Below are 20811 nucleotides of genomic sequence, written 5' to 3'. Positions count from 1 at the left end.
AACCCGAAAACTATGGATTCGACACTAATATCGGTCAATTTCGATCATTTTTAAATATCGTCCCCTCTCCCTCTCCTAAGTTGCAACGTCAAAGTGAAATGAATAGAAACCATCCCATGTCCGAACCTCATCTATGTTGAAAATTTGGTCATGGTCGGTCAGATGGTTCAAGAGTTATTAAGATATATATATATATATATATATATATATATATATATATATATATATATATATATATATATATATATATATATGTGTGTGTGTGTGTGTGTGTGTGTGTGTGTGTCTGTTTCCCTTCCCTAGGTTGTACCGTCAACGTGAAACGATAAAAACCTTTCCGGACTAAACCTCATTTATGTTAAAAATTTGATCGAGATCGGTCGGGTGGTTCAAGTCACAAACATAGTGATTTTCATTTTTATATACATGTAGATACACGAAGTGTGGCAATTAAATAACGAGACTGGTGTCATAAATGTGATGTACTGCAAAGAAAGTTACAATTGACTGTTATCCCCTTCAATATACTCCCCTCCCCTATCTATATACCGCTACACACGCGCCTTCCATTGTTCAAAGCAATGCTGTAGGTCATCAAATGTGACCCGGTTCAACAACTCTGCCGTTTTTCGTTTCAACTCTTCCACAGACTGAAAATGTGTTCCCTTCAATGCACTTTTCACTTTTGGGAATAGATAAAAGTCACAGGGAGCCAGGTCTGAGAAATATGAAGAATGGTCGAGCACAAAAATGCGCTTGGCTGCTAAAAACTACTTCACAGAAAGGGCATTATGGGCAGGCGCATTGTCTTGTTGGAGGATCCGCGCATCGTTCTTTCACAAGTCTTGTCTCTTCTTCCTGATTCTTTCCCTCAGCTTGATTAGAACTTCTTTGTAGTAGGTCTGATTCACCATTTGAACCTGAGGCAACCATTCAGTCATGATGATACCCCTGATATCGAAAAAACGATGAGCATTGCCTTCACTTTCGACTTGCTCATTCGTGCTTTTTTTCATTCTTGGCGATGTGGGAGTCTTCCAGTGCATGGATTGACGCTTACGGCCTTATACAGAGTCGTTCTGACGCGTGATTAGTGCCATACTAAAGAGCTCGACTAACATATGTTTCCTACAGTAGTCAGGTCCTTAGTATGACGCTCATCATACGTGAAAACGACTCTGCATAAGGCCTTTAGTCTCGGGGTCATACTGGAAAATCCATATTTCATCCATGTGATGGCACTTGTTAGCAAGTCTGGTTCTACTTTGAGTCAGTCCATGACATCACAGCAAATGGTCTTCTGAATGTCTTTTTGTTCCTGAGAGAAGTTTTTCGGGACAATTTTTGCACAAACTTTTGTCATGTTTAAATTGTCATGCAAAATTTGTCTTACTGTCTCTTTGTTAATATTCGTCATGTCTGCGATCATCCGAATGCTCAGACGTCTGTCTTTTAGCCCAAGTTCATTAATTGTTTGAACATTTTCGTCCGTTCTTGAACTCAAAGGGCGGCCGGGTCGTTCATCATCTTCAACTTCCTCCCTACCTTCTGAAAATCGTTTATGCCATTCGAAAACTCGCGCACGTGACATAGCATTACCACCATACACCTCTTTTTAACAATGCACAACATTCCGTCGGTGTTTTGTTTAATTTCACTAGAAATTTGATGTTAATGCGCTGCTCAACTTTAGTGTTCACTATGATTCCGGCACTACTACAGAACACTGTCCTCTTCATGCAAGCCTGCAAAGTAAGGAAAAACTTTCAGAATCATGAAACAAACAGAATCATGAAGTTTCAAGATAAATAACACATCAGTAGGTATCTCCTCTCCCCCCCCCCACGATCCTGCGCGACAGGAGGTGGGCAGTCTCATTATTTAATTGGCACACTTCGTAGTATTCATTGTTCTTGGTTGTAGGCCTATCATAGGATATAAAGATTAAAATAATTCAGTTATACATTGTTACTGAGTTATTGATATTAAAGAAACCCAGAATACGCAAGAGAACACAAATGATGGAAGATATATACAGTATTTTGTATATATCTACACGTTAGTCCCAGATTTTGTTTATCCTTCATTATTTAGATCCAATTTTCTCGGGGAAGTTCTTTCATTTCCTTTTCTTATCCATCTTCTTCAGACTTTCTTTCTATCTTCGTATCCGCTACTGAATCACAAACATTACGAGACAATTTTCAACGACCTACTAATGCGAAATGACAAATGAGCGCCAAGCATTCTCCCATTAATTTTAAGGAAAGATAAATTTCGCATTTGATGAGAATATTTATTACACTCTTCTCTTCCCCCCCTTTGCTCCTTCTTCCATTTATTTATGAATCCAACAATCTCTTGTTCATCTATTAGTCTTCAGAAGCAGAACAAAAGAAGATACTAGTTGGTTTATTTCTCCCTCCCTCTAAACAAAATAAATAAAATACTCCGTTAAGGATTTCGTTTTCTCTTTCATTTCTTTCTCTGTTTTCTTATTTTGAAAGGAAAATGACGTTAATGCTGTTCACTGGGAAAAATAAATCGTTTCCGGAATATTTTACATTCTGTTAAAACGTCTGGAGATATAGAAATTATATATTCTAGAAGTGCACGACTTATTTTCATTTCTGTTTCTCAGGAACACAATTTCTTTGCTATTTAAGATTACATATATTTCTATAGTATTACTATTATTTTATACTAGGTGATATGCTGTTTCTAAGCGAGGAAATAAGTAATGGAAAATATTTGAATTCTCTTTCCCCCAATTTGAATACACGTTAGAAGAATTAGGAATTAGATTTCTGGGCTTTTGGCAACCTATGGCCCATGTTAGCCCATCACACAAATCAGGGACAAAGTCCCTCGGCGATTACACTGCCCGGGAAATTGGAGAGGAAGAAAGGAATGCGGAAGGAAGGAAGCGGTCTGGGGACTATTATGTTAGGTACTATCCAGGCATTTGCCTAGAGTGTATGAGGGAACAGGAAAAACTTCAGTCAGGAAGGGTGACCTGAAAAAGCTGTTACACCTTTCCGATACAGTATCCCCGCCGGGAATTGAACCCAGGAGCACTCACACCAAAAACGAGTAAAAATGTAATGATAAAATCCCAGATACTCTATTTTTTAAAAATAAATTTTGAACCCCTCTATTTCCTTAGAGTGAGATCCTTAATCGAAATGACACCACAATAAACTGGCTTGAGGTAGGTATTAACTATATCCAAAAATTCAATTCAAATTGTTCGGCCGTTTTCTCCGTGATGCTACAACAAACAACGGATAGTGTCGCTTTCAATGTGAAAAAAATAAATTATAACAAATGCCCCAATTACTCCATCTTAAAGCGGAAATTTTCGAAAACACTGAGACACGTGACCCCTTATTGAAGAGTTCATGTATCAAATTCCGTTTTCCTAGCCGGACGGGGTCATGTGACACTGTATTTTTGTTCTAAATTTTGAACCCTCTCTGCCACATGACGGTACGCTCTTTAATCAAAGTAACCCAGTAACAATTTAGCTCGAATGAATCCAAAATTCATTTCAAATTCTTCAGCCATTTCACTGTGATGTGATCACCAAAAAAGTAGGAAATGTCGCTTTTAATGTGAAGAAATGAATTCAAACGGAACCTGCCTTGCCTCTTAAAACGGAAATTTCAAAAACGCCAGGATGTATGTCCCCCCTTTTTTTAAATGAGGAGTTTATATACCAAGCGTATTCTTCCTAACTTAACAAGCTCTCTGTTTTTGCATAAATTATACTGCCGTTTTCCCCTTAGGATACGAATTTAAATCAAAGTGACATGATAAAAACACAATTCGTTATAAATGATAACTATCTTCCAAATTTCATTTCAAACGGTTCACTCGTATTCCAGTGATGCGAACTCATCATTTTCGTTTCTAGGCTTACAAACTATGTTATGCATAAGTATCGGAAATCTTATAGAACAGCTTCGTCCGTCCGTTCGTTTGTCGACAGGTATCAGAGCAGAAACGGTAAGAGATATCAAGTTGCAGTTTATGCAATCGATTCAGCATGCCAGGAATAAGTTCCATATGTTCCATTAACTCTCTATTCAAACAGGAAGTGGTTCAAATTCGTCATTTCCGGTTTCAACGTTTATCGCCATAGAACAAAAACGGTAACGGATAGCAAGAAGGTGCTTTCTTGCAAACGATTCAGCGTTTCAAGGCAACATACCATGACTATCTGCAACACTATACCAAAACCAGAGGTGGTTCAAATTTACTATTATTTCCGGTTTCAATACTGATTCCTATAGAGGAAAAGCGGTAAGAGACATCGAGATGTGATTTTTTGTAATTGATTTAGCGTCCCAAGAACAGGTTTCATTTCCTCCGTTAATTATTCTTTATTCAAGCCAGAAGAGGCTAAACTTAACCATTTTAGGTTTCAAGATTTACCATCATAGAACAGAAATGATAATAAATAGCGACAATCAGTTTGCTGCCATCGATTCAATGTCTCAAGACAATATATTGTTACAATCCACAGCATTTTACCGAAACCATAAATGGTTGAAATTTATTTATACTTCCGATTTCAATACTGATTTCCATAGAACAAAAATGGTAAGAGATATCGAGATGAGGCTTCTTGCTTTCGATTCAGCGTTCCACGAATAGGTTACATCCCCTCCGTTAACTCTCTATGCAAACCGAAAGTTGTCCAAGTTAATGATTTCCGATTTTAAATCCGCAGCATTTATCCGTAAGTAGTTAAAATTTACTTGTACTTTCGGTTTCAATACTGATTTACATAGAGTGTCTTACGAATAGGATCTATCTCCTCCCTTAACTATTTATGCAAACCGGAAGTGATTCAAATTAACAATTTCCGTACGAACTGTGAAACGAAACTCACTTGTTATAACGTATAAATATTATTATTTTAAAAGTACAAGGTACATTTAATGAATAATCGGAAAGTTGTATAAACATATAAAATACGAACGTCATTTGGTGGTATCCTATAGTTTATTCATAACTGGGACTGCGTCGCGTACGAAACCCTGGTAAATAATTACACAAGATGGTTGCAACTTTATAGAATTGCTCCAAGCTGGAACAGCGAACTGTTGTTAGATTTCTGTTGAGTGAAGGCGTGAGACCTATAGAAATACATCACTCCATGATAGTTCAATACGGTGACAATTGAATGAGTCGAACACAAGTTTACGAGTGGGTTGAGAAGTTTCAACAGCATTCGAGTGTTAAAGATGCTTTACGCTCAGATCACTCTTTCATTGCCATCTTCGAAAACGACTCGCTAAAGTGGAAGACTTGATATGGGGAAGTAAGCGTATTATATTGCTTTACAAATGTAGATAGTATTATGCCATTTATGACGTACTAAGGTCCAGCATAATGTGTACGCCAGTTTTACTCTACATATATAGCAAGTTGAAATCGTAAAAATAATTTTGAAATGCCATGTGATATGAACGCGTGGGGTTGTAATGTTAAGTTTGTATGTTACACACAACTCCACTTATTCATCTTAAAAGAAATTAATGTTTTTGACAATCTCTAACATTCTTTCTTCCTTGTTTGTTATTTGCAGGAACCCCAGCAAGTGTGAAGATGGCTCGTGGACGGCCACTTACTGGCCCATGCACACAGCCTACGGCCGGGAGTATTTGACCTTAGATGTAAATTCGTCCGCCATAGGCCGAGGTCCCCGACTCAAAAAGTGTGCCTTCTGGAAGAAATACCTACCTCAACTCAACGCCGTCACATGTAAGTATTATGTATTCAAGTATAGGTCATCTATCGAATTACAATCCTCAATACGATTAAACAAATTGGCATTCTGTATAAGATTTTCTTTCGTAATGTCATATTTACTATATTTTTAGTGAATCGTGAAAGATAATTACTCGTAATTAGGGAAAATCTATGTTCATGCCAATGGTAAAATTGTCGGATAAATTTCTAATTGTGCTTCGTACAGAAGCGTATGATTAAAACTTGATAATATCCGTCGATGCGGCCACCAGAAAAACGATATCAAATTTAGGATATTTATATTTATTTAAATTCTAAATTTAAGACTATTTTTCTCATGACCCCATGGACGGATAAGTTTTAAAATTCATAAGTTGCATTCAGGGTCTTCAAATTAGTACGAAAAGTGCAATTAGAAAGGTATTCAAGCCTTGGTACTTTTACCATTGAGATTGTAATGTGTTCATTTAAATTCATATTGTAGAACATGTTATGGAGGATGAAAGAAATTATACACATGCAGAACGTTGGAAAAACCACGATTGATCATAACAACTGAGGAACCAATGTAATAATTAATGAAAGCACTTCAACAGTATAGAAATAACGACATATAATATTTTAGGTATAAAAATTGGAGAGCAATAATAACTTTAAATATAATTTTATTCTTATAATAATCTTTGGATGGTTGTAACCAGTTAAGTTTCATAATGGAATCCTTTCTAAAGAGATCTGTCTCACTAATATGCTCAAGGAGCTTTTTTAATCGCCCACAATATGTGAGGCTGACTGCAGCACGTAATTTATGCTGTGCCTACTGGTCATACACTGAACTACGGGTAAGAGATATACTATTTAAGCGTAAAATGCAATTATGGTAAGTTTTATTTTTAACATAATCGTTTTCTAAGATTCCGCAATGAAACTTTCAGATTAAAATTAAATATTCGTTACTGTTTCATATAGTTTTGAACTACAGTTGAAAAGGTTTGGATTTCAGTTATATAAATTTTATCGTACTCATGTTCCAATCAATCACAAGGAAAGACAGCACATGAACATGAAGTGTTCATGAATTATATCCTTCCAATTGTAAGTAAATTAGTGAAAGAGTTATCTAAATAATTTTGTATCAGACTCACGTGGTATTTGCATAAAGAATTAAATAACAAAATTTATATATATAATTCTATTGTAACATGGGCATTGGAATCTCAAGAGCATCAGCCATATTTATAGCGATAGTTCGTACAAACTTGTTTATAAGATTCGCTCAAATGAATGAAAAGGAAACTACTGTTAAATCAAAAGTATACTTTATTACAGAATATACGAAGTACAGTTAATATGTAACATGACACTTACAAATAATTGCCATATTATTAATGTACTTTCTGCGTGTAGGAAGGGAGTAAGTGGTTTCGCTTTGGAAACTCTTGGATCTAGAGGAATCCATAATGCACCAGATAGAGTTAAACAACTTTTCCCAACTGGGCAATAGTAGACTACCCCATTCTCTACAACTGAAGATCACAATCACACCGCGCTACTATCGGCAAAGATGTTTTCTCGCTTCGATCAGATGCAAACGCCCCTACAGCCAAAGTCTCTTTTGCAATTGAGCAATCCTTATATATTTGCCAACTTGCTTTTAGTGGGCTCTTTAGAATTTAAGCTTTTTGTTTCAATATATATAGTCACACATTTCCGCCAGCATAATGTCCTAGTTGAATTGAGAAGAAGACGGACAAAACCAAAGAAAAGAACATAGAACAGACATGTGAAGAAATAATGGAACTTCAACGGTGCGGCAGATATGATCTGATGTATCTGAAAACCACAAGAATTAGGAGGGAAAGTTAACAACAGTATACGCACCTTTGCGATAGAAGATCAACAAGGTGATGTAGTCACTGAACATCAAAGAATCTTTAGAATTTGGAAGTAATTTGTATGGTCAGAAGATCGCCCCAAAGATATTGCAATCGAAGCAGAGAAAGAGGTGGATAATGAAGAAAAAACCCAGTATATTGAAAAGTGAAGTAGTACTAACCATCAAAGACAATGCGAAGGAGGAAGGCAACTGGAGACGACGACATTCCAGCAGATTTGCTCAAGGGATTAGGAGACAATGCAATAAAAGTACTGACTTAACTTATTAGCAAGATCTACCTGAATGAAGAATGACCAAAGGATTTTCTTAATGTCACAATGATTTTATTACCAAGAAAAAGCAAGCAAAGAAGTGCAGTGATCACAGAACCATTAGCTTTATTTCCCATACTGGAAAGATTAATGCGCACACTGAACAGGCGCCTGGAAAGTAAGTTAGAAGAAATGTCAGAGGAAGATAAATTTGGATTCCGGAAAGGAAAAGGCACCAGAGATGTTATTGGGTTGATGAGAATTGTATCAGAACGAGTTCTTGGTGTAAAGAAAGAGTTGTGTTTGTGATTTATCGAGTGGCCAAAAGCTTTCGATCGGGTCAATTGGACGAAACTTGTGGAAATACTTAAAGAAATTTTGGTCAAGTGGAAAGACTGACGACTCATTTGCAACCTGTACATAGAACAGCGAATGAAGTTGCGCTTGAAAGGAGACACCAACAGTGTAGAGTTTAGAAGAGGAGTCAGACAAAGATGTAGTATGTCGCCCCAATTATTCAACATTTATAGTGTAAGTGTAGTGAATGAAGTATTAATGGAAATTGGAGATTTCAAGATTGGAGGGTAGATCAATAATAAAATCAGGTATGAGGATGATAGTTACTGGAACCGAAGAAGAACTACAGGAAATTATTGACAAAATAGTTGACACTGGGAAACAATATGGAATAGAAATCAACATCGAAAACTCGAAAGTCATGAGACTATCCCGTGGACACGCGTTCCTTACGGGTCAGAGTAGAACAAAAAGGACTTGAAGAGGTCGATCATTTCACGTTCCAGTTCGGAAACATAAAAGAAAATGACCTTTAGGTAGGCCAGCAAGAAGAAGATAACATAAAGATGGATTTTCGGAAGATGTATAAAATTCTAACTGGGTTAGTCTAGTAAAAGACAAAATCCAATTTCTGCAGCATTATACCTTCAGGTTTCTGAGTAATAATTACAACAAGTGATTACATATTCTGGATTTTCTTTTGTGTGTGTGTGTGTGTTCAATAACAGGTGTTTCAGGTAAAACGTTCAGTGCTTATAAGTTGCAAACAGTGGAAGATAAAGGGACGAAACAAAAAGTGAGATAAAATTTCAGAGGGTGCATTGAATGGAGCGTTCTGTTTGCCTGACACTGTCCTTTATTATAGATCCTAGGAATCATCCAAAATTTTAAATGTGAGCGACAGTATTCCGTACAAAATTTAGTTTGCATCAGTTGACATACCTTTCAATTTGAAATTGTCGGTGCCCCTGAAGGGTCCCATGGTAGAGAGCCTTGTAAGGCATGCCGAACACTCATTTCGATGCGACATCTGACATTTTACCATCTCATTTTTTTTTAGGTTTGTTTTATCCTCTTGGATAAAAGCTCAGTGGTGGATCTAGAAGGTAACCAGACTATGATAAGCATATCATGAGTTAACTATAAGCTTTCAAAAATATATAAATAATAGCTTAAATTATTTTTGTCGCTCAAGAAACTGGGGGCCTAGGCTTCCCCGGCCCTGAGCTAAATCCGCCATTGTAAAAGCCCCAGTGTATATACAAAGTAGCGCAGGGAAACGAGAACATTTCAATCAAAGTAAAATTCATGAAAACCAAAGGAATAATATGTACGGTACGTTTAATTATCGAAATTGATATGCAGATACATCAATTACAATATCATCAACTGTGACACTTAAATGTCATTTTACTTGTTAAGATGCCATGGGAAAGATGTCTTCCATTGGGTACGGAAACCTCTGGAATGCTCGGTGTACACATCTCGAAGAATACCAGCGATCCTTCTTCAATCTTCCGTTTCATTTACGCGACGGTTGTGAGCTATGTACTGTATACTTTGGTTTGATTGTCCCCACAGAAAGATATCGCAAGCACTGAGCTCAGGGGATCTTGAAGACCACGGAATATCACCATTACGTGAAATGATCCGTCTTCCAGTGAACGCATGTTTTGCATCACTCCAATAGTCCATCATTAATAAATGGCAAAGCCATCTTAATGATATTGCATCAGTCTCGAACAAATGCCGCCGCTGAAGTGTTGCTAATCATAGATTCAATGTTTTCCTTTTCCTGTGCCATTCTATATGTTCTGTATACTACTACAAGGATATTGTTACTTTCCTTGATACGTTTATGTGATGTTTAATTAGAAGAAACAGTACTTCTGAAATTACTCCCAGAACAACTTTACATCGTTGTTTTGGACAGAGCAAATGACAGATGGACAGAGAGAACAGACACATATAGGAGTCATTTCACACGTTTCTTTTCTACTCTTTCGGAAAAGTAGAGTAAACTAGGAAAATTTCTAGAAAGTTCCCTCAACGTGTAGTAGACATTTTTGAAACTTTTCTGTATGCAAGAAAGTTGTCCCGCCTAGTCTGGTGAAGATGTCGGATAATATAACGCTTCCCTCTCAGCGGATTTTTTTTTCTTTCTCTGAACTTTTAACCAGCTTTGCTTCTTTTTCCTTTCTTGGTTGTTTCCTTCTCGTTGTCACCGCATGCCAGCAAATAGAAAAGGGAAAAGGCCAATATGCTGTCTGTCTTCTTTCCCGACGCTTCTACGAAAACATCAAAAAAAAAAAGACAATGCCAAAGTAGAAAAGTTTAAGTTCCATCACGAAAACTCTTCAGCAGCGCCGACTGGCTAACTGAAGATGGTGGCAGAAATGCATATCTTGTAAAATAGCACCAGCTTTCTTACTGGTAATACATATACAAAAGCACATTCTCTCACGGCACATTCTTTTTAAATCTGAACATTTTATTATTTCCAGCAGCTTTACGTCGAGAAAATATAACTACAATAAATCCTTTGAAAACGATCTATTTTACAGAATTCCAATTAGATCGGTTTTTTAATTAACTTTATGGTAGGAGACGACCCAAATGTACCTATAACTTTGACAGTTCATTGATATTTCTTCTCGTGAAACCATCTTAGAATACACAATACACTTATCCCTCGTTGTAAAGGACAAAAAGGAGGGAATTAACTGTCCGTAATTTCCGAAACTAAATCTTCAGTGGCTAACATTTACAATTGCATCACGAAAGAAAGCGAAATAATACAACAGTGTACTTTGAATCAAGTGCACTATCCAATCTAAAAGTGTGAAATATGTAGTACACAGTATATTCAACATTTTTTAGTTTAAAATCAGGACTTTCAAAGTGAATCGGCAGCTCCAGATTTTATATGTTGCTTCCGATATCCGTTAAACGGATTATCATAAAATCGAAAAATCAGTGTGTAATAATTTCTTCGAAAGCACGACATATTTTTTACATAGCCTCAATTATGTAGATACAGTGGCGAATCGTAAAGGAAATCATATCGGTAAAAATTTAAAGATTATGTCTATAAGCTATGGAAAGGAAGGTTATGTAATATACTAATTCTTGTCTATACAAGGTATGATCATAAATACGGTGAATGTAGTTACACAGTGTGATCTATCGATGTTGTATCAATTTCAACTTGTAAACCTGCTAGCCTAAATCTTTGGTACAATCAGTGTCGACTTTGGACGAGTTGTGACATGTTAGTTGGCTTCCAGAGGCAGAAGAGTGAGGACGTGTCAAGAGCGTCTGTCGCGCGCCAACATTAAGATTTGTTCTGAGCTGCAGAAAAGTGCTAAAGAAAATCGCGAAATGTCAAAATCAATGTATGACATTGAAGACTGTTTACAAGTGGTATGAGTGATTCAAAAGCGGCAAGGAATCGGTTCAAAACGAGCAACCATCGAGACGTCCTTCGACGTCAAAAACAGATGAATGGCACAAATGATGCTCAAACAGGCGAATGACTATTCGAGAGCTTTCCGAAGAACTAAACATCTCGTAAGGGTCCGTGAAAAGCATTTTAACTGCCGATTAAATGGGGCAAATGGCTTCCTTCTTCACCACGAAAACGCACCGTGCCACACCTTGCTTTTGATCCGCGAGTTTTTGGCCGAAAAAATATTCCTGTCTGTCCCCATTCACTGTGCTCTCCAGATATAGCACCATGCGACTTCTGGCTCTTCCCAAAAGTTAAAACCGTTTTAAAGGAAAACGTTTTGACATCATTCCTGACATCGAGAAGCCCACAACAGTGCAGCTGAACGTCCTTCCAAAAGAGGCCTTACGTAAGTGCTTCCAATCATGGATTCAACGTTGGGATAAGTGCATTGCTATTCAACGATAGTACTTGAAGGAGATTAAATCAAATTCCATGTAAGTTTATAACTTTGTTTCTAATAACGTAATTCACCGTAGTTTTCGATCATATCTCGTATATCTTTCTGAAGCTGAAGAAAACGACATGGTTTCTCTCAAGAGCCGTTACTGGTAGGACTATGTTGGAAGGAAAGTTTAACCTGGAGACAATATTTTTATCGAAAGTTTGGATCCCCAGGTACCTGAAACCGATAGGAATCGCCCTCACATGACTCGGGTTCCACCTCAAGCTCGTTCGAAGGCAATATGTGTTGGGGAGTAGTAGCGTCGGGTTTTGGAAATCATTGGCCTAATTCTAATTCATATCGTACAACCAGGATTCTGCGGGTACTCCCAGGATTAACGAGGAGGTCCGCGTATTCCCAGCTGGAAATTTTGCAAAATTTACTGTCCTGAGAAGGCAGTTGTAGATACTTTTGAATGTTTTTTTTTTTTTTTTTTTCATAGTGAAAAAATTATTCTTGAGTGAATGTTCGACGACGTAACCAAGGAGCTTCTAATGTAAGATTCTAACCCCTATCTTACAACTCACGCCATTTTGAACTATATCTTTCGGATTTACAGATTTTTAAAAGAAATAGGTCTGGAGCAAATGAAGTTAGATAAATGGAACAATATTGAAGCTCGTATTTTTGTATAACGACAATGTATGCGACATAGTGAATTAAATTAACATGTCTTTAGTACCAACATTAGTCTTGTACCCTTCTTTCCATTCCATAAAAAGTCAAACCTTACGACATTTAAAAAAAAAATAGGGCGAAATATTGTAATGTTTGCCCTTTCCCTTTTGTCTTTTCTTTCTTTCTTAATTCTTGAGCACCTGGACAAAAATTCTGATGAATGCTCGAGCACCGCAGCACCTCTGGAGTCGGCACTCCTGGTGAAGAATGGTCCATAGTATGAGGGTTGGTGTTGCATAATGGTCTATCCACTCGCCGTTTGTAGCGGATTCAAGCTCAGGTCACAGGTCATCGGGGCTAGTAATAGGGCCTATCTTTGATAACCTCAGTGTAATATAAGAATGTAAAACTCAAAAGTCGATGAGAAAATAGGTTGTCAAAATCCAAAAAGATAATCGAATTGCACTTCAAATACCGCGAATGCCTCTATATGCAATGCATTAGGATTGCCCGCAAGATAAGGCAGAGTTCTTCCAACAAGAACGGATTCGCTTACTGAGACAAGATATTACTTTCAACGACATTTTTCCAGACGAGACCGTCTCAATCATAGGTGACCCGAATTTGGACTTCAAGAAGTAAGTGAATTTAATATGAAGAATTGCAAGTTCTTCTGAGGGAAAATGACTACACACTTTAGCATCACTGATAGCTGTACTTATTTATTTATTGTTGTCTCTCTGGATGGTTAGACAGATTTATCTTTTTAAGTTATTGCTGAATGAAAACTTTTCACAACAAAGCTAGAAGGCCATACTATAATAGAAGACGATACTAGTATTATCAATATACGTTTCTTTCTTTGCTGAGAAAAGCAGTTTGTTCGACTAAAATAAAGTATGCAAAACTGTAAGGAAGATACGCATATGTATTACTATTTTTCTTGGAAATATAAATGCCCGGTAGGAGCAAAGATTGATCTCAATAATGCACAAAGTTTTGTAGATACGTAATGAGATTAAATAATAGCGGATAAGTACAATTTTACGAGTAATATGGTCATTGCTGTTAGAAATATGTGTGCCAACGTTACAATACAAGTGATATTTAACTATATTATTTGCAACTTGACTATATTATATGTTAGTGCCACTTAACTATATTATGTGCTACTTAACAATACTATGTGCTACTTGACACTATTACACTACTTAACAATATTATGTGCTACTTAATTCTATTATATGCTACTTAACTATAGTATGTGCTATTTAACAATAATATGTGCTACTTATCTATTTTATGTGCTACTTAACTATGTTTCATATAAAGTACATAATAAATAATCTATCTATTCCAGCAGAATAAAATCTATCAGTTAGTGTTATTGGGAATGAACAAGATACTTTCTAACATAATAAAAATTTGTTTTCCTCGATTTCTCGAAAGCTACGCATGATAATTTCCCTTAAGGATCCCATTTTACTCCTATCGATGTGATCTATCAATTGATGTGCGTGTCTCATCTTTGGGCAACACTGTAGTTTTCTTTAATCAAATTTAAAAATGAAATGCAACTTTAGCCTATATTTCACTAACCATAGCGTGTTCTTTGGTCTTGTTAGTCTAACAAGTGGCGTGGTATCTCTGGTAATTGGGACCCCTGGTTCGATCCCCGACCAAGGTGGGCAACGTGGGTTTTCGTGGATTTTCTCGGGATACCCTTATTTCCTCCCACACTTTCTTTCCACCATTTATTCCATCCTTACTCACTTGTCTCAATCATCCATCTCCTTTAGCCTAAAGGGCATAATCGTGGGACGTTAAACTAATAGATTTTATGTCATTTTCACTACAACTGGCATTGTTATCGTACAGCTGCAACTTATAGGTTTACACACAAACATACAAATTTCGATTTCATCGAAAACTACGTACGCGTGTTATTTTGGGGCAATCTTATTGTTGTACGCAAAAAAACATTGTAGAAATTTGACTTCTTTTTATCAATAGTTGTTTGACCACAACTTCAAATATATAGGGCAACTAAAGCTTTCTCGTCAGGAAGAACAGGCTTTTAAAAAAAGTTAAATTTATTTTCAAGTTCTATTTTTAAACAAATAATAAATGTTGTACCCCCCCATATATATATATATATATATATATATATATATATATATATATATATATATATATATATATATTGGAAAAAAGAAAACGTCACTAATTAGTCAATTTTTTACGTTTTGTTGGCTTTGAAATTAAACCTCTTTTGGAGCTCGTTAGCTTGTCACTCTCTTTCGTTCACTCACTGTCCGTCTGCCTATTTATTGAATGTACGTGGGTGGGCTGGAGAGTGGGTGTTGACATTTTGTCGACTGTTTTGATGATATGTTAGCTCTGGCCTAACAAGATTATCATGCCCTGTTGGTTGAGATCAGTGGGAACGAAGATTCAAGGCAATTGACCGTGGTGAAAGGGTTAATTTCTCTCTCTCTCTCTCTCTCTAAGTGACTTTCCGCTGTTGTTCAAACGATAGCAAAGCAAAATGTTACAAATGTCTGTTTAAGTTTTAGTTATAGAGAATTGTTAACAAATGTAAACTCCCCTTTCTCTCCTCATTAGTACATCTTCGTTACGATTTTTAATCTGACTTACAAATTTAAATAATATTGTTATACATTTTTTTAGTATTTCTGATTTTCTATTTTCCCAAGATATCTAACAGATGCGCCAATTAGTAGTAAAGATTTACTATAAAAAGTCATAGGGTACACCACGTGAACGAGTTTGGTCTGTTTTACAGTTTACACAACATGAAAATTGAAATTTGAATTTTTATAATACCTTAAAAATGAACTACCATGTCATTTTTAACGGCTAAAAAATTAAATTCTTCTGTGAACTATTTTAGGGTCAGAAATGGAATTCATCTGTGAATTTTTTAACGGTTCAAAGCTGATATTTCCAGTGAATTTTTTAACGTCTTAAAAATGGAATTCCTCTGTAACTTTTTCAACAGTTCACAAATGGAATTCTTCTGAGATTTGTTTTAACAGTTTAAAATGGAAATCCCCTGTGATTTTTTTAACGGTTCAAAAGTGGAACTCCCCTATGAACTTTTTAACGGCTCAAAAATGGAACTCCATTGTAAATTTCTTTAAAGGCTCAAAAATGGAATTACCCTGTGAACATTTTTAACGGTTTAAAAATGGAATTTCTCTGTGAATTTTTAACGGTTAAAAAATGAAATTCCTTTGTGAGTTTCTTTAACGGCTCAAAAATGGAATTCCCCTGTGATTTTTTTACGGCTCAAAAATGGTATCCCCTATGAACTTCTTTAAGGGCTTAAAAATTGAATTCCACTGTGAATTCTTTTAACGGCTAAAAAATGAAATTCCCTGCCTCCGTCTGCTAGTCAACAATACTCCGCATTTCTTCTTACTCAACACTCTCCACACAAACGTATGATGTAGCTGAGAGAAAACTGAAGGCAGCAGAGCACACATTTAAATGCACACTGTCTCCAATCTCCTCTCAACAATACATTTCCCCTCACCCTGCATTTCCCCCTCAAAAATTTTAGTGAACGGCTCGTGGCTAAACAGTTAGCATACGCGACTTTGGCGTGGGGGATCCAGGTTCGATTCCTAGCAGGAGTTCATGTGGTTCAGATTCCACGTTAAGCTGTAGGTCCAGCTGAAATGCATGCAAAATTCAAAATCAATCAATTAAAAACTTTAGTGTTACCACAGCAGCCATTTTTAAATATATATTTAAGATTTACAAATGGCATGATATTTTCTAAATTAATACTGAAACCGGAAATGGTAGTAGATTTTTACCATTTCCGGTCTTTAGCAGAGAGATTAGAGTGGAGATTGAATATATTCTTGGGATGTTTGATAGATTGGAGAAACCAGCTTCTCACTATCAAGTATCGTTTTTACGCTATCGCGATCAACGTTAAAACTGGAAATAGTTTATTTATGTCACTTGCAGATTGAATAGAGGATTAAGAGAGATTATGGGTCCTATTACTAGAACGCTTAATCAATTTCCAAAATTTATATGTGTAATTTCGGATAGACATCTTTCCAGTTTCTGTACCTGTGGTATTCCAGACAGAATATGCCTTCTTCGTAATGTTACTACAATGAAGTATATTGTATTTGTCATATTTTTAAATTACCTACAGAGTATTACAGTAGATCATATGTTTCTATAATTTTTAAACTGGTGTGTATATTTCAGGATAAAAAAAAGATGATTCTGCTTAAAATAAATGTTACTGCTGGAACGTTTTATTATATAGGTTGTAATCAAATATTATGTTAGTGCAAATATAGATTATACAGAATAATAAAAGCTCTAAATTAATCTTTAGATTCAATATAAACTCTAATTATCATTTTCTCTTTCCTTTATTGCAGCTAAGTTGCAGAACAACAATCCGGAGCAGTGTCTGAATGCAAACTCAGGAATGAGTGTAGCAGTGGGTCTCTCCTTGAACCTCTTGCTGATCATCCTGTTGACCTTGGTATAGATATGGGGGCACCAGAGTATTTAATTCCAGAAAAAAGTCATATTTAACAATTGTATGCCGAGTTTTGATCATGTAAAAATAATGATAGTAGTATATAACATAAGGCTCGGTAATTTCATCTCAAGTTGATTCCTACAACAATAACATATAAAAAAAACGAAAAGGATATAAGAGTAAAATATACAGCAATTTTCGAAGTTTGGTGGGTTTTGAAAACAAAGTTTATAGTTCGTAAAATGAGTTTTTGGCAATTAATACAGAGAAAGTGCAAGTAAGAAGCGAAGAGGTATATTTCAAGATAGGTATATAATTATGAATCTAAACATGTATATAAATAAACATTCAGATGATAAAATTTCAGACTAGACCGAAGAGCTTTCAAAATAGTTAAGTAAATCGCAAAACGTTAGGTGGAGAGTGTGAAAAAGTATCTCTTCTATTTAAATTGAAATCATATGTTTAAAAAAAATGAAGAGCAAAAATCCTCTTCAACTTAACATTTTTTCAATTCTATTTTATAAAGTCATAGTTTTAAACGAAAATTCGTTTCAAACTCTATTATCAACTGAATTTAATCAATTATCAGGTCTTACTTAAATCATCAAATATTATCTCAATCCAATTACTTAGATTTTCATATTATTTACAGTGTTTAAGTAGGGTAAAAAATATACTCTAGATTTCCATGTCAATAATATTTTAATCATTATTATTGACAAAATATACTGTTCGTTTTTATTATCGTTTTTGGTTTTCAATTTAGCATTTTCGACATTCCTAAATTTTTATTTTGTATAGTATTACATATGAAACAAATTATTCCTCTAACATATTCTTCCGAGTTTCCAAACATCTTAAATTTTTTTAAGATCAAATATCAAATATATATATACATATATATAAATATTATATAATACATACGCATATACATATATATATCTGCTTTCTTCTAATTGTACACCCGAAGCTTTAAAATCTATTTTAAAAGAAAAAGAAATCAACACTCTTGTACCTAAAAGAAAGAAAAAAAATCACCCAAACATATCCTAATGGTGCAAATTTTCTCAGTAATTGTACTGAGAAACTATGTTAATATGTAGATAGTTTTTTTGTTTTCTTTATGGAGATAAAAAAAAAGGGAAACTTATTACCATTGTAGCTCATAGAGAGGCTAGATTTGGGATCGTAGCATTAAAAGAAAACAAAGTAAATAGTAAACAGAATTCTTCTATTGTTGTTGATGAAGAATTTGAATGAAAAATTATAAACTGGGAACAATTCTTGAATTTCTGAATATATCAGATATGCAATGGACCCAGACTCATGAATGTATCAAAGTAAAACTTCTGCCACATTAGGAGGGCAGAAGAGAACACTTTAGTTCATCTTAATAGAATACTGTTCTTCAGACTGAACATTATTACCAGAATTTCTTTTTGCCTTCGAGGGTGGATTGTGGATAAAAAAGTTTATTTGTGGTGAAAACATACTGTTCCGTGTGTAAGTGTGATTATTATTCTGGTTCAGAAAGGAAAGTTATAGCAAGAAAGAAGAGGAATAGGAGGGTAATGTCGATCACCTTCAGAAAATAAATATCAAAGGATAGTGGTGTGTACTGTAAGTGCATCAGGTTGGCATCTACATATCATTGAATCAGGTAAGAACAATTCACATAATATTTATTATAGTTATAGTTCGTGAGATTTCTTTTCGTTTATGTAATTTCAGTTTTTATGTATAAGCATTTCACTCAAAAAACACGATATCTTTAGATCCGGTTGAAACAGCTACCTTGCACCATTCCTGCAGATTTCTAAAGGCAAATACAAACAAAACATGATCCTTAGTTTTGAACTTGGTAATATTATTTTAAAAAATATAATCTTTAGAAGCGAATATTGGACAATAAGTAAAATAAAGACACCCAGATCTATATTTTAATGGTCGGTATTACAGTTTCGGAAAAATATCATAGCCTTCATCAGACACATTATTAAAATAAAATTGATTTCTTTCGTCAGATTTACTTCTGTTTAAGTTTATATAGTTTCAAAGTCAATAAGAGCATTATTCAGAACGACAGCTTTATTCCAAAAGAAAAGAAAAATACATAGCAAATCACTACTAGCTATAAGATATTATAATGTAAGGTAGAGACTGTACACGGTTTTTCTTATCCCTCAACTTTTATTATAAAAGTTTTATACAATTTTATGTACACTGTACTATAAATGAATAGGTATCTCTAACAATAGTCCTTTCTCCGTGAGTTTGAACGTCCTGCCTAGACCACTGCGAAGGTCTAGAGGTTGATGGTTAAGAGTTTGCTGCCCAGTGCATCGCGGAGACGGAAAGGAACCTTCTGCCCGCAGCAGCGTAGAGGTGGATTTGTGTCTCCTGCCCGTAGCAGTGCGGAGGTGGATTGGTGTCTCTCCACCAGTGCAGCGCGGAGACAGATAGAAACCTCTTGTATCGTATAAATATCGATCGTAAAACAAAGACCTCTATAAATATATAGAGTGTTCTTTTACATAACAAAGGTAGAATCTGTATTTTGTCATGTAGAGGATATCTTGTACTTTGTTTCCTTCGCATATGGTAAAATTTCCACTTTTTTGCATACAATTTTATTTTTGATTTCGAATATAAATCAGACGTGATAGAGAAGAATGGTTTACAGATCTGTGATCAGCATTTTCGAATTGGCAAACAATGAGTGGTTTCGTTTCCGAAGCAGAAAAAAAGTCCAAAGATGCATATCAATATAATGCCATTGAAAAAAAAAATAGACAACTCGTCACAAAAAAATTACTCCATGTTACAAAGAGCAGAACAGATACATACGTAATAATCTGTTGTTACGTCACCAAAATGAGCATCTACTTGATTGAAATTTGATAATTGACAAGAAGTAAACCTTATACTATCATGCAAATGAAATAGACAGTTCGTGAAATCTCTCCAGAATTTCCAGAATCAAAGACGGCGCTACACAAATATTTGCTGTTAGCATAGTACACAGTACCCGGTGTTGTTCATTAGAAAACAGAGAGATTGCCAATAGTACCTTCCAGATATTCATTGTAATCATGAGCCACCTTCCTTCTACGAAACAATATAGAGTCTAGTGAATAGTTTGGAAAGGTGTGTCGCTTCACATCTTGAATAAGGCAGGTAAATTTTTCTATTACAGTTTACAGTACTAAATTGCGGTGTGAAGAAGCTTTTCTTCCGAACAACCTGGTACAAATATATATAGACTGACCGGAATTTGTTGTCAAAGAAACAAGTCATGTCATTTCGCTCAATTTAAACTATGATTATCAGAGGATTTAGAAAGATAAACAAATTAACTTGTGTATGACGTTCACCTAGACACTTCAAATCTACTGTTCTTCTCTTTCTACTTCTCCCCTTCTCTATCTGATGAAGTATATAGCGAAAGGGCTTCTAGTACACTTTCTTATTGTTACGTGACAATGTGTTCAT

At 35.4% G+C, this 20811-nt stretch overlaps 1 protein-coding gene across 1 annotated transcript in view; it reads left to right on the top strand.

Moving 5' to 3' along the window:
* The window catches only part of LOC145693486 (acetylcholinesterase-like), a 95443-nt gene that overhangs the window by 63976 nt on the left and 10656 nt on the right, over positions 1 to 20811 (top strand). Inside the window, exons 2-3 of the mRNA XM_081769527.1 lie at positions 5597 to 5772; positions 17210 to 18979. Of these exons, the coding sequence (XP_081625653.1) occupies positions 5597 to 5772; positions 17210 to 17322 (289 nt within the window). The 3' untranslated portion in view covers positions 17323 to 18979. The remainder of the gene's footprint in view (positions 1 to 5596; positions 5773 to 17209; positions 18980 to 20811) is intronic.

The sequence above is a fragment of the Thermobia domestica genome, chromosome 8 (assembly GCF_964235325.1).
Source record: "Thermobia domestica chromosome 8, izTheDome1.hap1.1, whole genome shotgun sequence".
Lineage (NCBI taxonomy): Eukaryota > Metazoa > Arthropoda > Insecta > Zygentoma > Lepismatidae > Thermobia > Thermobia domestica.
Note: the sequence above shows the minus strand (reverse complement) of the source record. Positions and strands in the feature narration are given on the sequence as shown.